Genomic DNA, 21,536 nt, shown 5'->3' with positions numbered 1-21,536 from the left:
CTACAGTGTGAACTTCCTGTTTTGTTTGATTTATACTGCGATGACCCAGTCTCTGTGTTGAAATTTAGCATTTTTGCAAACCAGAGGAATGACAGTTCTATACTTGATATTAACCATAAAAATTCTTAATTCCGGATGCAAGTCAAGCAAAGGAGTAATTGAGAATGAGCCAGAACCCTTCATTATGGGATTAGAAAAATGTAACATTTTACAGGTTTAGGAGAGTTTTTATCTGCATTAGCAAAGAAACCAACCAACAACCAGCAAGTCATACTGCAGCTGCACAGAACTTTAGTTAGGCCACACTTAGAATATTGCGTGCAATTCTGGTCGCCACACTACCAGAAGGACGTGGAGGCTTTGGAGAGGGTACAGAAGAGGTTTACCAGGATGTTGCCTGGTCTGGAGGGCATTAGCTATGAGGAGAGGTTGGATAAAGTCGGATTGTTTTCACTGGAACGATGGAGGTGGAGGGGCGACATGATAGAGGTTTACAAAGTTATGAGCGGCATGGACAGAGTGGATAGTCAGAAGCTTTTTCCCAGGGTGGAAGAGTCAGTTACTAGGTGACATAGGTTTAAGGTGAGAGGGGCAAAGTTTAGAGGGGATGTGCGAGGGTGGTGAGTGCCAGGGAGGTGGTGGAAGCAGATACCATAGAGACGTTTAAATACATGAATAGGATGGGAATAGAGGGGATACGGACCCCGGAAGTGCAGAAGGTGTTAGTTTAGGCAGGCATCAAGATCGGCGCAGGCTTGGAGGGCCGAATGGCCTGTTCGTGTGCTGTACTGTTCTTTTTGAGATAGTTCTTTTTCCTGTCAGACAGCTACAGCCCATCTGCAAAACTGATGAGAAACTTCTCACAGGTGAACAAGCCCAGGGCATCTATTTCACAATTGGTGAGGATGAGGGATTTCAGACTGTGCAGATAAAATTTATCATCTGAATCAATGATTTCTTGCCTTGCACAAACAAAGCTAGAATTAAAACACTGACACTCACAGACTATCATTCACAATACTTGTATGCATTAGGTGCAGGCCAAACAACTTGGATTTTGATGTCGGCATTAAAATAGAGCTATGCAATAATACATCTGGCAAGCTAATTTTCTTTTTCATCATGAGCTGCAAATTAGTTGCATTTTCAAAGAATGCTCCTTTCAATTAGTTTCATTGTCAGTGTCAGTTTGTTGAGTTTGTCCACCTGCACATAGCCTATTCCACATCGTAATTTCCAAGCTGCACTGACAACATAGATTGCTCAGCAGATATTTGGCAGGCATGGTATCAAACTAAGTGAGCTGTGTACTTCAAGTCAACATCTAAATGCAGTTCATTTTTTTTTAAATGGTCAGCTGAAATAAAATTACAAGCCCATCCACTCTTGCTGCATACTGCCAACTAGAGACTTTGCTGCTTGGAGGAAGGAGGGGGGGGAAAAAAAAAAAGAGAGATTTTGGGCTTGACACATCTGGCAAGACTATTATAGAACTTGATCACCATGCTGAGAATTCAACTTTGAATTTGACACTTGTCCCAGGCGGGTCCTCATTATACCAGTGTGTTGCTGATTTGTGAGCCAAACCAGTTCACAAATGGAACCTTCAGGTGATGTCATTGATTTTCTGGTTTTCTTGAACGAATCCTACAATCCAATGCTTAATGGGTAGCTTAAGACGCATGCTAATTTATTTTCCTTGTGTTGACAACCCTGTGAATACGTTTGTGTTCAAGGTCAATATTAGTCCGAAACAATTGAAGAATTATTCTATCTCTGTATTCCTTCAACTATTTATATCGTGCCTTTTGCATCAGCAGACTGTTTTAAATGTTTCCTAGTCAGTGAAATACATTTGAAGTGTAGTCACTGTCCTTCAGCAAACACAACAGTCAATTTACACAGACCAAGGTCCCACAGAGCAGCAGTAAAAGCAGTTCATCTGGCAGGTTTTTGTTAGTGATTGGGGGATAAATGTTGGCCAGTATACTGCTTCTCCCCTTCAAAGAATACGATAGGACCTTTTACACTCAACTGGAAGTGCAGACATGGCCAGTTTAACATTGTCACCAAAATGTCGTACCTCCATATAGAGCATAGCTACCCGACCCATACCCAACCGGGCTTGGGTCGAGTCGCTCTTCCGGGTTCAGTCAGAGTGACAGCCTGGACGTCAAGGCGTGAAACATGCGTCCGGAGCAAGCACTAGTCTGCAGTGAGCTTTTCCATCCAAGATCGAGCACAACCTCTTTAATATAATCAACTTTGTTCCGGGGGCCAGCTCGGGTCGGATGTGGTTCTGTCAGGCTCGGGTCAGGTTTCAATTGCAGACCCGAGCAGACCTTTACCTCCGACTTCCCTTCATACTGAAATAACCAATAGCATTTGGTCAATTCCTGGACTAGGATTTGAACCCACAACCTTCCGCCGCAGCAGTAATAGTGCTACCACCAAGCTGAGGCTGTCACTCATATGAGTAACTGTTTCCTTTGCTCAGTATCATTGACCTCTATTTCTATGATGAAGTTAATTTAAAAATTGCGCAATCAATGGTGAACTATTGGGCATGTACTGTACCTGCATCCACTGCATCCTTACAGCCCAACAGAATGACATGACTTTTATCCCAGACTCAAATATGAGCCAAGTGACTGCTGCATATCATATCCTTGTTATTAAACTGCTTACCACCCAACATCCCTTTCCTTCTACCCTTGTTTTTCAGACTGGAGAATGTTAGGATTGTGGTGTCCTTGACCTTGTAGTCTATGTGCGCAGATGATCGAAGGTGGTAGGACATATTAAGAGTTGGTTGGCAAAGCATATGGGATTTTTTGCTTCATAAAGAGGTATTGAGGACAAAAGCGGGAAGTTATACTAAACCTCATGGAGACACCCAAGATCGCGTCGTTGGCACCAGCTGGACCGCATTGCAACAAGGCGAGCCTCTATCAACAGTGTCCAAATCACATGCGGCGTCCACAGTGCGACTGTGACACCGCCCACTCCCTGGTGTGCAGCTAAGTTCGACTCAAACCAAAGAAGCTACTTCACTCCAAGCAGAAGGGCCGCCCGTGCATCAACACAAACAGAATTTCTTAGCAACAGCGGTTACATAAGTTTCTAAATTCACTTGAAAAAGCCCGCCAAATCACTCCTGCAAGGGATGCAGAAACGAAGTGGGCCCACATCAGGGACGCCATCTTTGACTCAGCAATGACCACCTTTGGCAAATGTGAGAAGCAGAATGCAGACTGGTTTCAATTTCACTTTGAAGAGCTGGAACCTGTCAGAGCCACTAAGTGCGCTGCACTGTTGAACGATAAGAAAGCCCCCAGCGAATTAACATCCGTAGCACTTAAAGTAGCCAGACGCGCTGCACAAATAACAGCCAGGCACTGTGCAAATGACTACTGGCAACACCTATGCAGTCGTATTCAGCTGGCCTCCGACACCGGAAACATCAGTGGAATGTATGATGGCATTGAGAGCGCTTTTGGGCCAACCATCAAGAAGATCGCCCCCCCACCACTCAAGTCTAAATCAGGGGAAATGATCACTGACCAATGCAAGCAAATGGACCGCTAAGTAAAGCACTAACTAGGACTGTATTCCAGGGAAATGGTTGTCACTGATACCGCCCTCAATGCAGCCCAGTCCCTGCCAGTCATGGATGAGCTTGACGAACAGCCAACAAAATCGGAACTCAGTGATGCCATTGATTATCGAGCCAGTGGAAAAGACAGCATTACCCCTGAAATAATTAAGAGTGCCCAGCCTGCTATACTCTCAGCACTCCATGAACTGCTTTGCCTGTGCTGGGATGAGGGAGCAGTACCACAGGACATGAGCAATGCCAATATCATCACCCTCTTTAATAACAAGGGTGACCGGGGTGACTGCAACAACTACTGTGGAAGCTCCCTGCTCAACATAGCGGGGAAAGTCTTCGCTCACATTGTTTTAAACAGACTCCAGAAGCTGGCTGAGCGTGTCTACCCTGAGGCACAGTGTGGCTTTCGAGCAGAGAGATCCACCATTGACATGCTGTTCTCCCTTCGCCAGCTACAGGAGAATTGCCGTGAACAACAGATGCCCCTCTATGTTGCATTCATTGATCTCACCAAAGCCTTTGACCTCGTCAGCAGACGTGGTCCCTTCAGACTACCAGAAAAGAACGGATGTCCACAACGCTACCAAGTATCATCACCTCATTCCATGACAATACGAAAGGCACAATTCAGCATAGCGGCGCCTCATCAGACCCCTTTCCTATCCTGAGTGGTGTGAAACAGGGCTGTGTTCTCGCACTTATACTGTTTGGGATCTTCGTCTCAATGCTGCTCTCACATGCGTTCAAGTCTTCAGAAGAAGGAATTTTCCTCCAAGATCAGATGGCAGGTTGATCAACCTTGCCCATCTAAGAGCGAAGACCAAAGTACGGAAAGTCCTCATCAGGGAACTCCTCTTTGCTGACGATACTGCATTAACATCTCACACTGAAGAGTGTCTGCAGAGACTCATCGACAGGATCGTGGCTGCCTGCAACGAATGTGGCCTAACCATCAGCCCCAAGAAAACGAACATCATGGGACAGGACGTCAGAAATGCTCCATCCAGCAATATCGGAGACCATGCTCTGGAAGTGGTTCAAGAGTTCACCTACCTAGGCTCAACTATCACCAGTAACCTGTCTCTCGATGTAGAAATCAACAAGCGCATGGGAAAGGCGTCCGCTGCTATGTCCAGACTGGCCAAGAGGGTGTGGGAAAATGGCGCACTGACACGGAACACAAAAGTCCGAGTGTTTCAAGCCTGTGTCCTCAATACCTTGCGCTAAGGCAGCGAGGCCCGGACAACGTATGTCAGCCAAGAGCGACGTCTCAACTCATTCCATCTTCGCTGCCTCCGGAGAATCCTTGGCATCAGGTGGCAGGACCATATCTGCAACGCAGAAGTCCTCGAGGCGTCCAACATCCCCAGCATAAACACCCTACTGAGCCAGCGGCGCTTGACATGGATTGGCCATGTGAGCCGCATGGAAGATGGCAGGATCCCCAAGGACACGTTGTACAGTGAGCTTGCCACTGGTATCAGACCCACCGGCCGTCCATGTCTCCGCTTTAAAGACGTCAGCAAACGGAACATGAAGTCCTGTGACATGAACCACAAGTCGTGAGAGTCAGTTGCCAGTGATCGCTTGAGGGCAGACAGCCATAAAGACGGGGCTAAACAGTGGCGAGTCGAAGAGACTTAGCAGCCAGCAGGAAAAAAGACAGAAGTGCAAGTGTGTAACGGCCCTAACAACCAATTTTGTCTGCAGCACCTGTGGAAGAGTCTGTCACTCTAGAATTGGCCTTAATCGCCACTCCAGGCGCTGCTCCACAAACTACTGACCACCTCCACGCGCTTACCCATTGTCTCTCGAGACAAGCAGGCCAAAGAAGACTTGAAGAAGTATGTGAGTGTGCAGAGGGGATTTACCAGAATGGTTCTAGAGATGAGGGATTTTCACTACAACGTAAGGTTGGAAAAGCTGGGGTTGGTCTCCTTGGAGTCAAGATTGAGGGGAGATCTGATAGAGGTATTCCAGATAAATATAGGTTTAGATAAAGTAGACAAAGAATAGCTGTTTCCCATTAGCTGATGGTACAAGGACGAGGGGACACAGATTTAAGGTTTGGGGCAAGAGGTGCAGGAGGGATGTGAGGAAAAACTATTTTATGCAGCAAGTGCTAATGACCGAGAACTCGTTGCCTACGAGGCGGGTAAAATCAGAGACGATTAATGATTTAAAAAGGAAAATGGATGAACGTTTGAAGTAAATAAACTTGCAGGACTATGGGGATAAAGCGGGAGAATGGGACTGACTGGATTGCTCAACAAAGAGCCAGCATGGACTTGATGAGCCAAATGGCATTTTTCTGCACTGTAATCACTGAGAGATGAGGTGAGTATGACTCCCACTGACATCCAGCAGCATTTGACCAAATCTGGCTTCAGTGACCATCTCCAACAAAAATGTTTCACCACCTTGATCCTCACAGCGGAGCCGCTCTTCTCGCAATTTGTGCGGTGCGGCAGGCCACCTCTACAAAACCTGCCCCAAACGCTGCCTCAGTTATGCTCAGGCGGCAAGGTTCAAGGAAAAGCCAGGAGAAGGTTCGGCGAAGGCATCCGGTATTCGAAAGGAGACAAGCAACCTTCTCCGCAGTGAGGAACTTCAACCCGAGAAGGATAAGGAAGGGGAGGCAGCTGAAACCAGCGACCCAGCACCGACCCTGCACCCGGAAACCCCTCCTCCACAGACAGAATCAATGGAGCAGGAGGCAGCAGATGGACAAATAGGTCAGTGGCAAGTAGTACAACGGAAAACCACAAAGAAAAAACATCCAAAAGCGGAACAGGCCACCACCCAAACCAGTGGCAAGAGGAGGCTACCTTCTGAAACAGACTACAGCAGCTCCTCTTCACTGGACGGGGAAATGCTGGAACGACGGCCCCTTCAAAAGAGGCGGCAGAACTGCAAGGAGAAGGAAGATAAAGCATCCCAGCCCCCGGGCACTGGAAGCTGTGATGGGCCCGGTGTGCCCCAACCCCAGAACGCCACACCAAATGACACGGCCAGCATATCCCAGCTCCGGGACACCGAAAGCAAAGACGCGTCTGGCGCACCTCAGCTCCGGGAGGTCGGGAGCAGTGATGTTTTCGAGGAGGAACAGAGGGAAGCAGCAGAGGACAACCCAATCCTTGCTGACTACAAGACTCCCCCGACGTCACCCCAGCAAAGCAAACCCTGCATGAAAAGCCAGGAGGGGTTTCTGAGCCCAACCAACGTGAAACTGCTTGCGTACACGATAGGTATGCAAAAACATCCCGAAGGACTGGGACAAGCAAGGACAAATGGTATGGGAAGCAACAACTAACTTTTAAAAAATGGGTGAAAGGATTGCTTCCATTAATGTGCGTAGCATTAAATCTACTACACGATGTGTTTCAACCTTGGATTACCTCGCCAAGGTCAAAACCGACCTACTATTTCTGCAGGAGTGTGGAATACCACACCTCAGCACCTACAGGCAGTGGTCGCGATGGTGGTCCCACAGGCCATCGATCTGGTCGGGGGTTAATGATTGCCGTTCTTCCAGCCTGGGTATTCTGCTGCGGGGAGCTTAACTTCACCATCTCCGACGTTAAGGAGGTGGTGGGCGGTCGCCTCCTTGTAGCAGACGTAATGTACAACAACGCTCCGCTCCGGTTGATCAACTAGTACACCCCGGTACAACGCAGCGAGCGGCTGACCATCTTCCAGCAGCTCCCACTGCTGCTGGCGACGTCCAGGCTGGTCATCCTCGGCGGTGACTTCAACTGCATCATCGATGCGGCTGGACGATCCGGCAGTGATGACAGCAAACTGGACGCTACGTCCAGATTCCTGATAGAAACAGTTAAAGATGCCAAACTGCACGACGTCTTCAGCAAACCTGCAGACAGAGCGCAGCGCAGATACACATGGTCAAGATCGGACGTGTCTGCCCATTCCAGGATTGACTTCCTGTTTGTGTCCCGTGCCGTCACGGTCGGATCCACCGACGTCAAGCCGGTGTTCTTCTCCGACCACTGCCTCTTACAGGACGACCAGCGGGTTGGCAGAGGGACGTGGAAGCTCAATGCTACACTGCTGACCCCAGAGAACGTTGAGGAACTCAAAAGGGATTACAAAGGTTGGAGGACCGTGAAACCCCTCTTTGAGTCTCCAGTTCACTGGTGGGAAGCGATTAAGCAGAACATCAAGAGGTTCTTCATCCACAAAGGTGTTCAGAGAGCGAGAGAGAGACAGAGGGAAATGTCCCGACTCCAGAAAAGTATGCAAAATCTGCTCCGGTTGCAGTCGATGGGGGTCGAGGTCAAGAGGACCTCCAAGAAGTGAAGAGCCAGCAGGCCTCGCTTTTTGCCAAGGAGGCCTCCAAGATCATCTTCCGGTCCAGAGTCCGCTCCATCGAGCAGGATGAGGCGTGCTCGCGTTAATTCTTCCAAAAGGTACACAGAGAGAGCTCTGTTATCAGCAGCCTGAAGGAAGAAGATGGCTCGGTAACGTCTTCACAGTCCGACATACTAAGGATCAGCAAATCCTTTTATGCTGGGCTGTATGACGCAAAGCCCACAGACAGCAGAGCCTCCCAGTCCTTCCTGTCATTTATCACAGAGGTCTTAGATGACAGCAGGAGGGAGAGACTGGACAAGCCGCTAACTCTGGATGAGCTGACAAAGGCCGTCGAGTCCTTCGAGATGAGTAAAGCGACGGCTTACCAATCGAGTTGTACTCGGCCCTGTGGGACTGGGTCGGCCAGGACCTGCTGGAAGTATACGAGAGTATGCTCCTGGCCGGCAGCATGTCAGAATCCATGAGGAAAGGCATCATCACCCTCATTTACAAGCGGAAGGGGGAGAGGGCAGAAATCAGAAATTGGCGGCCCATCTCACTGCTTAATGTTGACTACAAGATTCTGTCCAAAGTCATAGCCAGTCGAGTCAAGTCTGCTCTGGAGTTGGTGATTCTCCCTGATCAGACCTGTACTGCACCCGGCAGGAAGGTCTCTGACAGTCTCGCGCTACTCAGGGATACGATCGCCTACGTGCGGGACAGGAGGGTGAATACCTGCCTCATCAGCCTGGACGAGGAGAAGGCTTTTGACAGGATATCGCACACCTACATGATAGACGTGCTTTCCAAAATGGGGTTTGGGGAGGGAATCTGCAATTGGATCAAACTGCTCGACACAAACATCAGTAGCGCAGTCTCAATCAATGGGTGGGAATCGGAAAGTTTCCCGATCCAATCTGGAGTCAGACAGGGCTGTCCTCTCTCCCCGGTCTTGTTTGTTTGCTGTATTGAACCCTTTGCTGAGTCTATTAGGAAGGATGCGAGCAGAAGAGGGGTGACAATCCCAGGCAGCGGAGGCACTCAGGTTAAAACCTCCCTGTACATGGATGACGTCGCCGTCTTCTGTTCGGATCCGCTGTCTGTGCGCAGACTGATGAACATGTGCGACCAGTTCGAACTGGCCTCGGGAGCCAAAGTTAACCACGGCAAGAGCGAGGCCATGTTCTTTGGGAACTGGGCTGACCGATCCTTTGTCCCCTTCACCGTCAGGTCAGACGACCTGAAGGTGCTAGGGATATGGTTCGGAAGGGCCGGGGCGTGCACCAAAACCTGGGAGGAGCGAGTAGCTAAGGTACGACAAAAGTTGAGCATGTGGGGGCAGCGATCTCTCTCCATTGTGGGTAAGAACCTGGTCATCAGGTGCGAGGCACTCACGTTGCTGTACGTGGCGCAGGTCTGGCCCATACCCCACTCCTGTGCTGTGGCAGTCACCCGAGCCATTTTCCGCTTCATCTGGGGATCTAAAATGGATCGGGTCCGGAGGGACACGATGTTCAAATCTCTGGATAAGGGTGGGAAAAATGTACCCAACGTGGCCCTCATCCTGATGACCGCCTTTGTGTGCGGCTGCACCAAGCTGTGTGTAGACCTCCAGTACGCAAACTCCAAGTGTCACTACGTGCTGAGGTTCTATCTGTCCCCAGTGTTGCGAAGGATGGGCCTGGTCACATTGCTGCGGAACGCTCCATGCAGTTGGACCTTGCTGTACCACCTATCCTTCGTGGAGCAGTTTCTGTGGGAAAACACCTTTGACCACCGGTCCATCAGGCACGGAATGTCCTCAAGGCCCTACGGGATAAGGAGATGGTGGAACCTGTCGGATGGTTCCCCGAGCAGACCGTCAAAGTCATTTGGCGGAATGCCTCATCACCAGAACCTTCAAACAAGCACCAAGATGTCGCTTGGCTGGTGGTGAGAAGGGCCCTCCCCGTCAGATCCTTCATGCACGCCCGAAGTCTCGCCCCCTCCGCACAATGCCCCTGTGGTGGCTGTGGTGGGGAAGAGATGGTTGCCCACCTCCCTCTGGAATGTGTCTTTGCAAAGCAGGTGTGGAAAGAGATGCAGTGGTTTTTGTCGAGGTTCATCCCAGGCAGCTCTGTCACACAGGAGTCTGTGCTCTACGGGCTGTTCCCAGGGACGCACACCGAGACAAACATCAACTGCTGCTGGAGGACTATCAATTCGGTGAAAGACGCCCTTTGGTCTGCCCGAAACTTGCTGGTCTTCCAGCACAAAGTGTTGTCCACCATCGAATGTTGCAGACTGGCACATTCCAAGGTCCAGGACTACGTGCTGAGGGACGCACTAAAGCTTGGGGCAGCCGCAGCAAAGGCTCAATGGGGAAAGACCACAGTGTAAGGTCCCCCCACCAAGCTGAACTGAGGGGCTGGATGCATGGGAAACCCCTCGAACTGTATCGGGAAAATTTTGTGTGCTGTAAATATAAAAATGTATATGGCATGACAATGAAATGGAAGGGTTGTGAGGCAACTCATGATTGTACAGAAGGAAACTGATTGTATTTTTTGACTTGATGCTGTTTTAAACTGTTCGGGAATGTAATTTTGACAGATTTTTTGAATAAAGTATATTTTGGAAATTTAAAAAAACCACCTTCCCCTTTACATGAAAAGGCAATACCATTTTCAAATCCCACCATCAACATCCTGCAGGGGTCACTGGAGGCTTGGCATTCTCCAATAAGTAACTCAGCCTCTCACTCCCCCAAAGACTTTTCAGCATCCTCTGACAGGATTACAGAGCCCGCAACACTCAAGAAGCTTTCACCATTCTCTCCCCATTCCCTTCCTCACCTCCACTGCCCCCCTCTCTCCCTGTTCCCTACTCTCACTCCTCATTCCCTGCTCTTTCCCCATTCCTCCTCCCCAATCCCCCATTCCTCCTCCCCAATCCCCCCTCCCCCCATCTCAATTCACTGCCTCCTCTCCCTCTGCATCACTCCTGCCTCCTCTCTCTCTCACCCCCCCCCATTCCTTCCTCTCTCTATCTCTCAAAACCCATTCCCCACTCTCACTCTCCATTCCTCTCTCTCTCTCTCTCACCCCCCATTCCTCTCTCTCTCTCTCCCACCCCCCCATTCCCTCTCTCTCTCTCTCCCACCCCCCATTCTCTCTCTCTCTCACCCCCCCCCCCATTCCTCTCTCTCTCTCTCTCTCACCCCCCATTCCTCTCTCTCTCTCACCCCCCATTCCTCTCTCTCTCTCTCTCAAACCCCCCATTCCTCTCTCTCTCTCTCTCTCTCTCTCTCACCCCCCATTCCTCTCTCTCTCTCTCTCTCTCTCTCTCTCTCTCTCACCCCCCCCCCATCCTCTCTCTCTCTCTCTCTCTCCTCTCTCTCTCACCCCCATTCCTCTCTCTCTCTCTCTCTCACCCCCCATTCCTCTCTCTCTCTCTCTCTCTCTCTCTCTCTCACCCCCCATTCCTCTCTCTCTCTCTCTCTCTCTCTCTCACCCCCCATTCCTCTCTCTCTCTCTCTCACCCCCCCATTCCTCTCTCTCTCTCACCGCCCCCCCCATCCTCTCTCTCTCTCTCTCACCCCCCATTCCTCTCTCTCTCTCTCTCTCTCTCACCCCCCATTCCTCTCTCTCTCTCTCTCTCTCTCACCCCCCATTCTCTCTCTCTCTCTCACCCCCCATTCCTCTCTCTCCCTCTCTCTCTCTCTCTCACCCCCCATTCCTCTCTCTCTCTCTCACCCCCATTCCTCTCTCTCTCTCTCTCTCTCTCTCACCCCCCATTCCTCTCTCTCTCTCTCTCTTCTCACCCCCCATTCCTCTCTCTCTCTCTCTCTCTCTACCCCCCATTCCTCTCTCTCTCTCTCACCCCCATTCCTCTCTCTCTCTCTCTCTCCTCACTCATCCCCCAATCTCTCTCTCTCTCTCTACCCCCCATTCCTCTCTCTCTCTCTACCCCCCATTCCTCTCTCTCTCTCTACCCCCCATTCCTCTCTCTCTCTCTCTCGCTCACCCCCCCCCATTCCTCTCTCTCTCTCTCTCTCTCTCTCACCCCCATTCCTCTCTCTCTCTCTCTCTCTCTCTCTCTCACCCCCCCATTCCTCTCTTCTCTCTCTCTACCCCCATTCCTCTCTCTCTCTCTCTCGCTCACCCCCCCATTCCTCTCTCTCTCTCTTGCTCACCCCCCCCATTCCTCTCTCTCTTCTCTCTCTCTCTCTCTCACCCCCCATCCTCACTCCTCTCACTCACCCCCCATTCCTCTCTCTCTCTTCCGTCCTCTCACACCCATCCACACTCTCTCTCTCTCTCTCTCACCCCCCATCCTCTCTCTCTCTCTCCCACACACCCCCATTCCTCTCTCTCACCCACCATTCCACCTCTCTCTCACACCCCCATCCACTCTCCTCTCTCACCCCATCCTCACACACTCTCTCACACCCCCATCCTCTCTCTCTCTCTCTCACCCCCCATATCCTCTCTCTCTCTCTCACTCACCCCCCATTCCTCTCTCACTCTCACCCCCCATTCCCTCTCACTCTCACCCCCCATTCTCTCTCTCTCCACCCCCATTCTCACTCTCTCACTCTCACCCTCATTCCTCTCTCTTCTCACCCCCCATTCCTCTCTCCTCTCACCCCCATTCCTCTCTCTCTCTCTCTCACCCCCCATCCTCTCTCTCTCACTCTCACCCCCAATCCTCTCTCTCACCCCCCATTCCTCTCACTCTCTCACACCCCCCATTCCTCTCTCTCTCTCTCTCACCCCCCATTCCTCACTCTCTCACTCATCACCCCCCATCTCATCACTCTCTCACCCCCCTCCTCTCTCTCACTCACCTCACCCCCCCATTCCTCTCTCTCTCTCTCTCTCACCCCCATTCCTCTCTCTCTCTCTCTCTCTTCTCTCTCACCACCCCCCCATTCCCTCTCTCTCTCTCACCCCCCTTTCCTCTCTCTCTCTCTCACCCCCATCTCTCTCTCTCTCACCCCCCCATTCCTCTCTCCTCTCTCACCCCCCATTCCTCTCTCTCTCTCTCTCACCCCCCATTCCTCTCTCTCTCCTCACCCCCCATCCTCTCTCTCTCTCTCAACCCCCATTCCTCTCTCTCTCTCTCTCACCCCCCATTCCTCTCTCTCTCTCCTCACCCCCATTCTCTCTCTCTCTCTCTCCCCCCATTCCTCTCTCTCTCTCTGCTCTCCACCCCCCATTTCCTCTCTCTCTCTATCTCTCTCACCCCCATTCCTCTCTCTCTCTCTCTCTCCGCCATTCCTCTCTCTCTCTCTCTCAGCCCCCATTCCTCTCTCTCTCTCTCTCTCTCTCTCTCTCCGCCATTCCTCTCTCTCTCTCGCCCCATTCCTCTCTCCCTCTCTCTCCCCCATTCCTCTCTCTCTCTCTCCTCCGCCATTCCTCTCTCTCTCTCTCATCTCCGCCATTCCTCTCTCTCTCTCTCCCCATTCCTCTCTCTCTCTCTCTCTCCGCCATTCTCTCTCTCTCTCTCTCTCTCAGCCTCCCATTCCTCTCTCCTCTCTCTCTCTCTCTCCCATTCCTCTCTCTCTCTCTCTCTCTCTCCGCCATTCCTCTCTCTCTCTCTCTCCCCCATTCCTCCTCTCTCTCTCACCCCTTCTCTCTCTCTCCATCTCATCCCCCATCCTCTCTCTCTCTCTCTCTCTCTCTCTCTCCCCATTCCTCTCTCTCTCTCTCTCTCTCTCCGCCATTCCTCTCTCTCTCTCTCTCCTCTCCCCCATTCCTCTCTCTCTCTCTCTCTCCCCCCCATTCCTCTCTCTCTCTCTCTCTCTCTCGCCATTCCTCTCTCTCTCTCTCTCACCCCCCATCCTCTCTCTCTCTCTCTCTCGTCCGCCATTCCTCTCTCTCTCTCTCTCTCTCTCAGCCCCATTCTCTCTCTCTCTCTCTCTCTCTCAGCCCCCATTCCTCTCTCTCTCTCTCTCTCTCTCATCTCAGCCCCCATTCCTCTCTCTCTCTCTCACCCCCCATTCCTCTCTCTCTCTCCCATTCCTCTCTCTCTCTCTCTCACCCCCCATTCCCTCCTCCCACACCCCCATTCCTCTCTCTCTCACCCCCCATTCCTCTCTCTCTCTCTCTCCGCCATTCCTCTCTCTCTCTCTCTCAGCCCCATTCCTCTCTCTCTCTCTCTCTCTCCATCTCAGCCCCCATTCCTCTCTCGTCTCTCTCTCTCTCTCTCTCTCTCAGCCCCCATTCCTCTCTCTCTCTCTCTCTCAGCCCCCATTCCTCTCTCTCTCTCTCACCCCCCATTCCTCTCTCTCTCTCTCCGCCATTCCTCTCTCTCTCTCACCCCCCCATTCCTCTCTCTCTCTCACCCCCCATTCCTCTCTCTCTCTCACCCCCCATTCCTCTCTCTCTCTCACCCCCCATTCCTCTCTCTCTCTCTCTCTCCGCCATTCCTCTCTCTCTCTCTCAGCCCCCATTCCTCTCTCTCTCTCTCTCCTCTCAGCCCCCATTCCTCTCTCTCTCTCTCTCTCTTTCTCTCAGCCCCCATTCCTCTCTCTCTCTCTCTCTCTCTCTTTCTCTCAGCCCCATTCCTCTCTCTCTCTCTCTCTCTCATCCTCAGCCCCCATTCCTCTCTCTCTCTCTCTCATCTCTCTCAGCCCCCATCCTCTCTCTCTCTCTCTCCCCCACCCCCCCATTCCTCTCTCTCTCTCTCTCTCTCTCGCTCCGCCATTCCTCTCTCTCACTCTCTGCCCCCATTCCTCTCTCTCTCATCTCTCTCTTTCTCTCAGCCCCCATTCCTCTCTCTCTCTCTCTCTCTCTCAGCCCCCATTCCTCTCTCTCTCTCTCTCTCTCTCAGCCCCCATTCCTCTCTCTCTCTCTCTCTTTCTCTCAGCCCCCATTCCTCTCTCTCTCTCTCTCTCTCTTCTCTCAGCCCCCATTCCTCTCTCTCTCTCTCTCTCAGCCCCCATTCCTCTCTCTCTCGCTCTCAGCCCCCATTCCTCTCTCTCTCTCTCTCTCAGCCCCCATTCCTCTCTCTCTCTCTCTCTCTCTCTCCCCCACCCCCCATTCCTCTCTCTCTCTCTCTCTCTCTCTCTCAGCCCCATTCCTCTCTCTCTCTCTCTCTGCCCCATTCCTCTCTCTCTCTCTCTCTCTTTCTCTCAGCCCCCATTCCTCTCTCTCTCTCAGCCCCATTCCTCTCTCTCTCTCAGCCCCCATTCCTCTCTCTCTCTCATCCCCATTCCTCTCTCTCTCTCCCCCAACCCCCCCATTCCTCTCTCTCTCTCCCCCACCCCCCATTCTCTCTCTCTCTCTCCCCCACCCCCCCATTCCTCTCTCTCTCCCCCCACCCCCCCATTCCTCTCTCTCTCCCCACCCCCCCCATTCCTCTCTCTCTCACCCCCCATTCCTCTCTCTCTCTCTCCCCACCCCCCTATTCCCTCTCTCTCCCCCACCCCCCCATTCCTCTCTCTCTCCCCCACCCCCCCATTCCTCTCTCTCTCCCCCACCCCCCCATTCCTCTCTCTCTCCCCCACCCCCTCATTCCTCTCTCTCTCCCCACCCCCCCATTCCTCTCTCTCTCCCCACCCCCCATTCTCTCTCTCTCCCCACCCCCTCATTCCTCTCTCTCCCCCCACCCCCCATTCCTCTCTCTCTCCCCCACCCCCCCATTCCTCTCTCTCTCCCCCACCCCCCATTCCTCTCTCTCTCCCCCACCCCCTCATTCCTCTCTCTCTCCCCCACCCCCCCATTCCTCTCTCTCTCCCCCACCCCCCCATTCCTCTCTCTCTCCCCCACCCCCCCATTCCTCTCTCTCTCACCCCCATTCCTCTCTCTCTCTCTCCCCCACCCCCCTATTCCTCTCTCTCCCCACCCCCCTATTCCTCTCTCTCCCCCACCCCCCCATTCCTCTCTCTCTCCCCACCCCCCCATTCCTCTCTCTCTCCCCCACCCCCCCATTCCTCTCTCTCTCCCCCACCCCCCCATTCCTCTCTCTCTCCCCCACCCCCTCATTCCTCTCTCTCTCCCCCACCCCCCCATTCCTCTCTCTCTCCCCCACCCCCTCATTCCTCTCTCTCTCCCCACCCCCCCATTCCTCTCTCTCTCCCCCACCCCCCCATTCCTCTCTCTCTCCCCCACCCCCCCATTCCTCTCTCTCTCCCCACCCCCCCATTCCTCTCTCTCTCCCCACCCCCTCATTCCTCTCTCTCTCCCCCACCCCCCCATTCCTCTCTCTCTCCCCCACCCCCCCATTCCTCTCTCTCTCCCCACCCCCCATTCCTCTCTCTCTCCCCACCCCCCCATCCTCTCTCTCTCCCCCACCCCCCATTCCTCTCTCTCTCCCCCACCCCCCCATTCCTCTCTCTCTCTCTCCACCCCCCATTCCTCTCTCTCTCTCTCCCCCACCCCACCCATTCCTCTCTCTCTCCCCACCCCCCCATTCCTCTCTCTCTCCCCACACCCTCATTCCTCTCTCTCTCCCCACCCCCCCATTCCTCTCTCTCTCCCCCACCCCCCATTCCTCTCTCTCTCCCCCTCCCCCCCCCATTCCTCTCTCTCTCCCCTCCCCCCCCCCATTCCTCTCTCTCTCCCCCTCCCCCCCCCATTCCTCGTTGGGAAACATGCTCCGTCGACGACCAGCAGCAAACGGGGGGATATTATCGACTCTCGGAAACTGTCATTGAAAGGGCGCTGCCTTTTCGGCCGAAGTTGAAAGCCTGGTTTTAACACCTTACCTCAAGGTCCTGCATCGTCATCCTCGTCGCCGCCGCCTTCCCGCTCTCACGGCGCGTGGCAGCCGCGCCTGCGCACTGATCATTCCGCGCGCAACGACCGTTAGCGAAAATGGCCACAAATTAGTGCAAACTCTTTTGTTCATGATTGTTTTATTTTTGTAACTCAATAGCCCTTACTAACCAGGTATAAACATATATACATAAAATAGACGGCTAAAGAAAACCTCAATCTATTCGTCCCTTGTCCCACAATTCTGTGCGAATCCCACATGGCGGCGCCCAGAGTGGCGCGCAGTTACTGTTCTGTGTTGGTAAGTGAATGGAGTTCATTATATGTGTTGTAATTTTAGAATGTCCTTGTCTGTTTTAATTGGAATTAATAGCCGATCGTCATGGGGTTTGCTTGTCTTTTTCCACAATTGGCATTGACAGCGACTGGGAGAATTGACTGAAATTGTTTTCAGAGATCAAATAAAACACCAAATTGTGGAAAGGTAGTTCGGGGGTCGACCGTTCATCAGCCTTTCCCGTTTTTTAAACATCGCCCCACCTTTATGTCCGACGGTTGAGAAGCTTCTGTTTATTTTGCCCCTTTCACAATCTCAAAGCGCTTTCCAGTCAAGAAAATATGTTTGTTGTATCGCAGGAAACGCAACAGTCAATTCGCGCACAGTTTACTCCCACAACTTCAATGTGTTGACCAGTGTTTTTGCCTAACACTGCATGGCAGATTGACATTTTGAATTCACATCGACCCCTGATAACCTTTGATTCCCTTGCCTAACAAAAATCTATCTATTTTCGCCTTTAAAAATATTCAATGACTCTCCTCCTAAACGTCGTCTGAGACAGAGAGGTTCAAAGTCGCACAACTCTGAAAGAAAAAAAAATTCCTCATTTCTGTCCTAAAAGAGTGACCCCTAATTTCAAAACAGTGCCTCCTCGTTCTGGACTCCCACAAGAGGATTTTCAACTCTTCGAAACTTATTGTTTGACTGTCACAACAAAAATTGAGGTTTGAGGGAAAAAGTTGCACAAGTGTGGAGAAACTTCGGAAACATGTGCAGGAGAACTTTTTTGTTCAGTACACTTCCAGCCCACGAAGGAAGGAGGCAGTGCTGGATTTGGTCCTGGCCAAATGGCCTCCTCCTGTGCTGACGTTCTGTGGAATGGTGCTTTTTATTATTGCCATTCTTTAATTTACATTAATAAATTAGCTGGTCAGTCTTGACATGGATCAGCCTGCATGGATGTGGAAAGTTTTTAGGCTTGTTCCGACCGACCACTCAAGACAAAGCCCCCACTCAAAATAGATGATTCTCATGGTGGTGGGAGAAAAGCACTGTCAATTCAGTCCCAGCCATCCACAGATAGCTTAACATATTACTTTAAACTTTCCAAATGAAGAAAACCACAGCCAAAGTGAATATCTATTCACCCCCGAATGAGGTGAAACACACCAGGTATCTTTAGATCAACAAATGAACTGTTTATTAGAGAAAACAAAATTCTTAAACACTACTAAGATATGAACAACATTTTTGTTAAAAGTAACAAAGGGGCGGCACAGTGGCGCAGTGGTTAGCACCGCAGCCTCACAGCTCCAGGGACCCGGGTTCGATTCCGGGTACTGCCTGTGTGGAGTTTGCAAGTTCTCCCTGTGTCTGCGTGGGTTTTCTCCGGGTGCTCCGGTTTCCTCCCACAAGCCAAAAGACTTGCAGGTTGATAGGTAAATTGGCCATTATAAATTGTCACTAGTATAGGTAGGTGGTAGGGAAATATAGGGACAGGTGGGGATGTTTGGTAGGAATATGGGATTAGTGTAGGATTGGTATAAATGGGTGGTTGATGTTCGGCACAGACTCGGTGGGCCGAAGGGCCTGTTTCAGTGCTGTATCTCTAATCTAATCTAATCCTTGGTATTTACGCTCCTGCCGAAGTGGAACCTTCCAATGTGGAACTGTCCAAGGCTGCTTGAAATCCTCGCAGCCATCTGACGAGGGAAAAAAAAGGTTCTTCAACAGTCGGACAGTCAGTGTTCAACAGTTGAAGTGATGCTGTTCTTCTCCAGTGATGAATTTCGCTATTGCAGTTCAGTAGTTAAAGTCAGTAGTTATTTTCTTTTCAGAAATTAATCTGGCATGACTTTTCAGAATTCTGAGAGTATAAGAAATAGGATTCAAACAGACAAATGGAGAGCTTTCTGATTTCCTTCAGTATATGCTGGCAGACAGTTTGTGTGTCTGTCTGTCAAAAGCCTGTTTTTCAGCTAGTTTCAAAAATTTAATTGCAACATTGTATATTTAACCTTAGTCTCTGAGTGGCTGTATCCAAGGCAACCAGGATGCCCATTTTAAGGAGGTTGGTTCCCACTCTCTGGTTGTATCCAACGGCAACTAGAATGCACCTTCTCCAACTCCTGAAGCTTCCTTGTTCTGAAAACAGTGCTTAAAGACACACTGCAGATTTCTCCCCAAAAAAAACAGTAGGATCACAACAGTCTACACTATTATAGGTAGAGAAAGATGGACTTCAATAAATTTTGCTGAGGAGAGAAGCCCTTGATTTCATGTTGCTGTTTAATTAATTTTGCAATTCGAGTGGACATCAAGCTTCCTTTTTTTAAAAAAAATGCAGTTTGAAGAGATTAACACTGTAAACTTGAATTTCAGCTTTTGGCATCTTGGCGATGTGGAATTGCACAGAGAAGGGGTGTTCAGATGACAGCACCATGCTTCAAGGTAAAAGGGTTACAAGTGATAGTTTAAATATTATGCGGTCGGGGGGAGATTTTGGAGACATGGAGAGGTAATTGACCAGAGGTTATAGATTTTAAATAGTTAACCATAGGGGAAATGAGGAGCAATGTCTTCACAGAGAAGGTTGTTAAGATTTGGAATGCTCCACCTGATAGAGTAATAGCATATTCCACAGTAACTTTGAGAAGACAAATGGCCGTGTACTTGAAGGGGACGAATTGGCACGGTTGTGGGTTCTCACCTGGTATGTGAAACCAAATAGAAGAGTTCTTTCAAAGCGCCCGCATTGGCAGGACAGGCTGTGCTGGAAGATTCTATGATTCTAATTGTAGGCAGTAAATTTCAAATTCTTTCATTGCAGGTTTGTAGTCTCGAAATTGTTAGCCAGAACCCGATTCTGATTCTCACATTTTGACAAGGAGGGGTGAAAGAAATGGATTAGAGGTTTTGCAATGTAACAAGGAACAGATACTAAAACAGACTCATTTTTCTAGAACCGAGCTGCCAGAGTTCGTGTTGGCAAGGGTGATAAGCCAGTTACCTACGAGGAGGCACATCCACCTCACTTCATTGCTCACAGGAAAGGGTGGCTGTCCCAACACACCAGTAAGTGACTTGCAACTTTATTTTTTTTCTTTGTACATAGTATTACCTTCTGGGTATGACTCGTTCAATACAAAATACCCCGTAACTCTGAAAGAAGCAGTAAAGTTCATAAAAATGCAGTGAATGTATGTGAGGCAGTAAAATTGTTTCCAGTTTCCCAGCAAACCACTGGAACAGAACAGCTTGTTATAGATTCAAAGCAGATTAATGTTAAATTAGAGAAGATTGAAAGAATTATATTTAAATTCTATTTAATCTGCATATGCTGTTGTATTTTCAAAATGTTTTCCAATTGAGGTTGAGTAAAAAAATGTGAGTGGTTCTGGGCAGACCTGCCTGAAGATGGTGCTGTTGAGGGCAATCCATCAATACTTACGTAACCTGGTGTTAGCTTACTGTTGCTTGACAGCTGCCAGTGCAGTTAAAAGGAAACTAAATATCTTCAACTTGATTCAGGCAACCTGGATGGTGAAGAAGGAGCTGCAGACCGCACAATCGAAGACGTTTTCATTCGCAAGTTTATTTTTGGAACATTCCATGGATGTCTGGCCAATGAAGTGGTGGTGAAGAGAAGAGCAAACGTCATTATCATCTGTGCCATCTTCATTCAGAAACTGCCACCTCAAAAGTTCTATTTCCTGATAGGCTATACCGAGATTCTCCTCTCCTACCTGTATAAATGTCCCGTCAAGATGGAAGTGCAGACAGTGGATAAGAAGATTGTTTATAAATACATCTGACTGTATGTACAGAAATAAGATTTGCTGGCACAGACTTCCATTAATAATGGAGTGTCGTTGCCTGGTTGTTTTGTAATTTTAAAAAAAAGCTCTGTTCGACTTGATATTTTGGATGCAAAATGGAAAATGCTGCAGGACTTTACATGGCATATTTTTGTTCGTGACCGTATCTCATTTTGTCCTTTCAGCTGCTTTCTCAGAAATCATGTTTTTGGGTGCAGCGTGCATTAAAAGCCATGGGCTTTGTGAATGTAGGAGTCAGGCGTAGTTCCACTGAATTCCATGCCATTTCTAGTACCAGAAGGCACTACCAAACTTACAGGGCAACTCAATGAAGGCCAGTAAATTACTGAATGCTCCCAATCGTCTCTGACAGTTGCTGCTTATTGGAGAACTGTGTCCCAAGGAAAGTAGGAGAAAAAATTGATCTAAATACCACCTTATCTCACTCTTTTTGATTGGGAAATACTAGTGGTTGATTCGTGAGTGAGGGGAAGAAATTTTAAATGGGTCCCCAACAGGTAGTGGTGATCCTGTGATATTGTAGACTCATGGAGCCACAGCCAGACTGTTTTCTTCTGAAGGAAGAGAGTCTCTGAACTCTGCAGCATTTTCCATTTGACAGCACCCATGTGCATTGCAGCAATAGATTGTAGCACATCCCCAGTCTTGCTATCGCATCAAAAGAATACTGAACGGGACTTATCTCTAATTCTGAAGTACACCATGATTTGACTATTATAGAGACTATCTACAATTGTAAGTGTGCTGTACAATTGAAGTCTTCTCTTCATAAACTCACTGTAAAATCCTAA

At 50.1% G+C, this 21,536-nt stretch overlaps 1 protein-coding gene across 1 annotated transcript; it reads left to right on the top strand.

The window, feature by feature from the left end:
- The first annotated feature begins 16,819 nt into the window (after positions 1-16,819).
- On the top strand, positions 16,820-21,536 carry mrps24 (mitochondrial ribosomal protein S24). Its single transcript, XM_068023362.1, has 4 exons — positions 16,820-16,927; positions 19,289-19,357; positions 19,870-19,981; positions 20,438-21,536. Exons 1-4 carry the CDS (start codon positions 16,886-16,888, stop codon positions 20,719-20,721), a joined length of 507 nt encoding a protein of 168 aa, XP_067879463.1. The 5' UTR covers positions 16,820-16,885; the 3' UTR covers positions 20,722-21,536.

Source organism: Heterodontus francisci, chromosome 47, assembly GCF_036365525.1.
Source record: "Heterodontus francisci isolate sHetFra1 chromosome 47, sHetFra1.hap1, whole genome shotgun sequence".
NCBI classification, from domain to species: domain Eukaryota; kingdom Metazoa; phylum Chordata; class Chondrichthyes; order Heterodontiformes; family Heterodontidae; genus Heterodontus; species Heterodontus francisci.
Note: the sequence above shows the minus strand (reverse complement) of the source record. Positions and strands in the feature narration are given on the sequence as shown.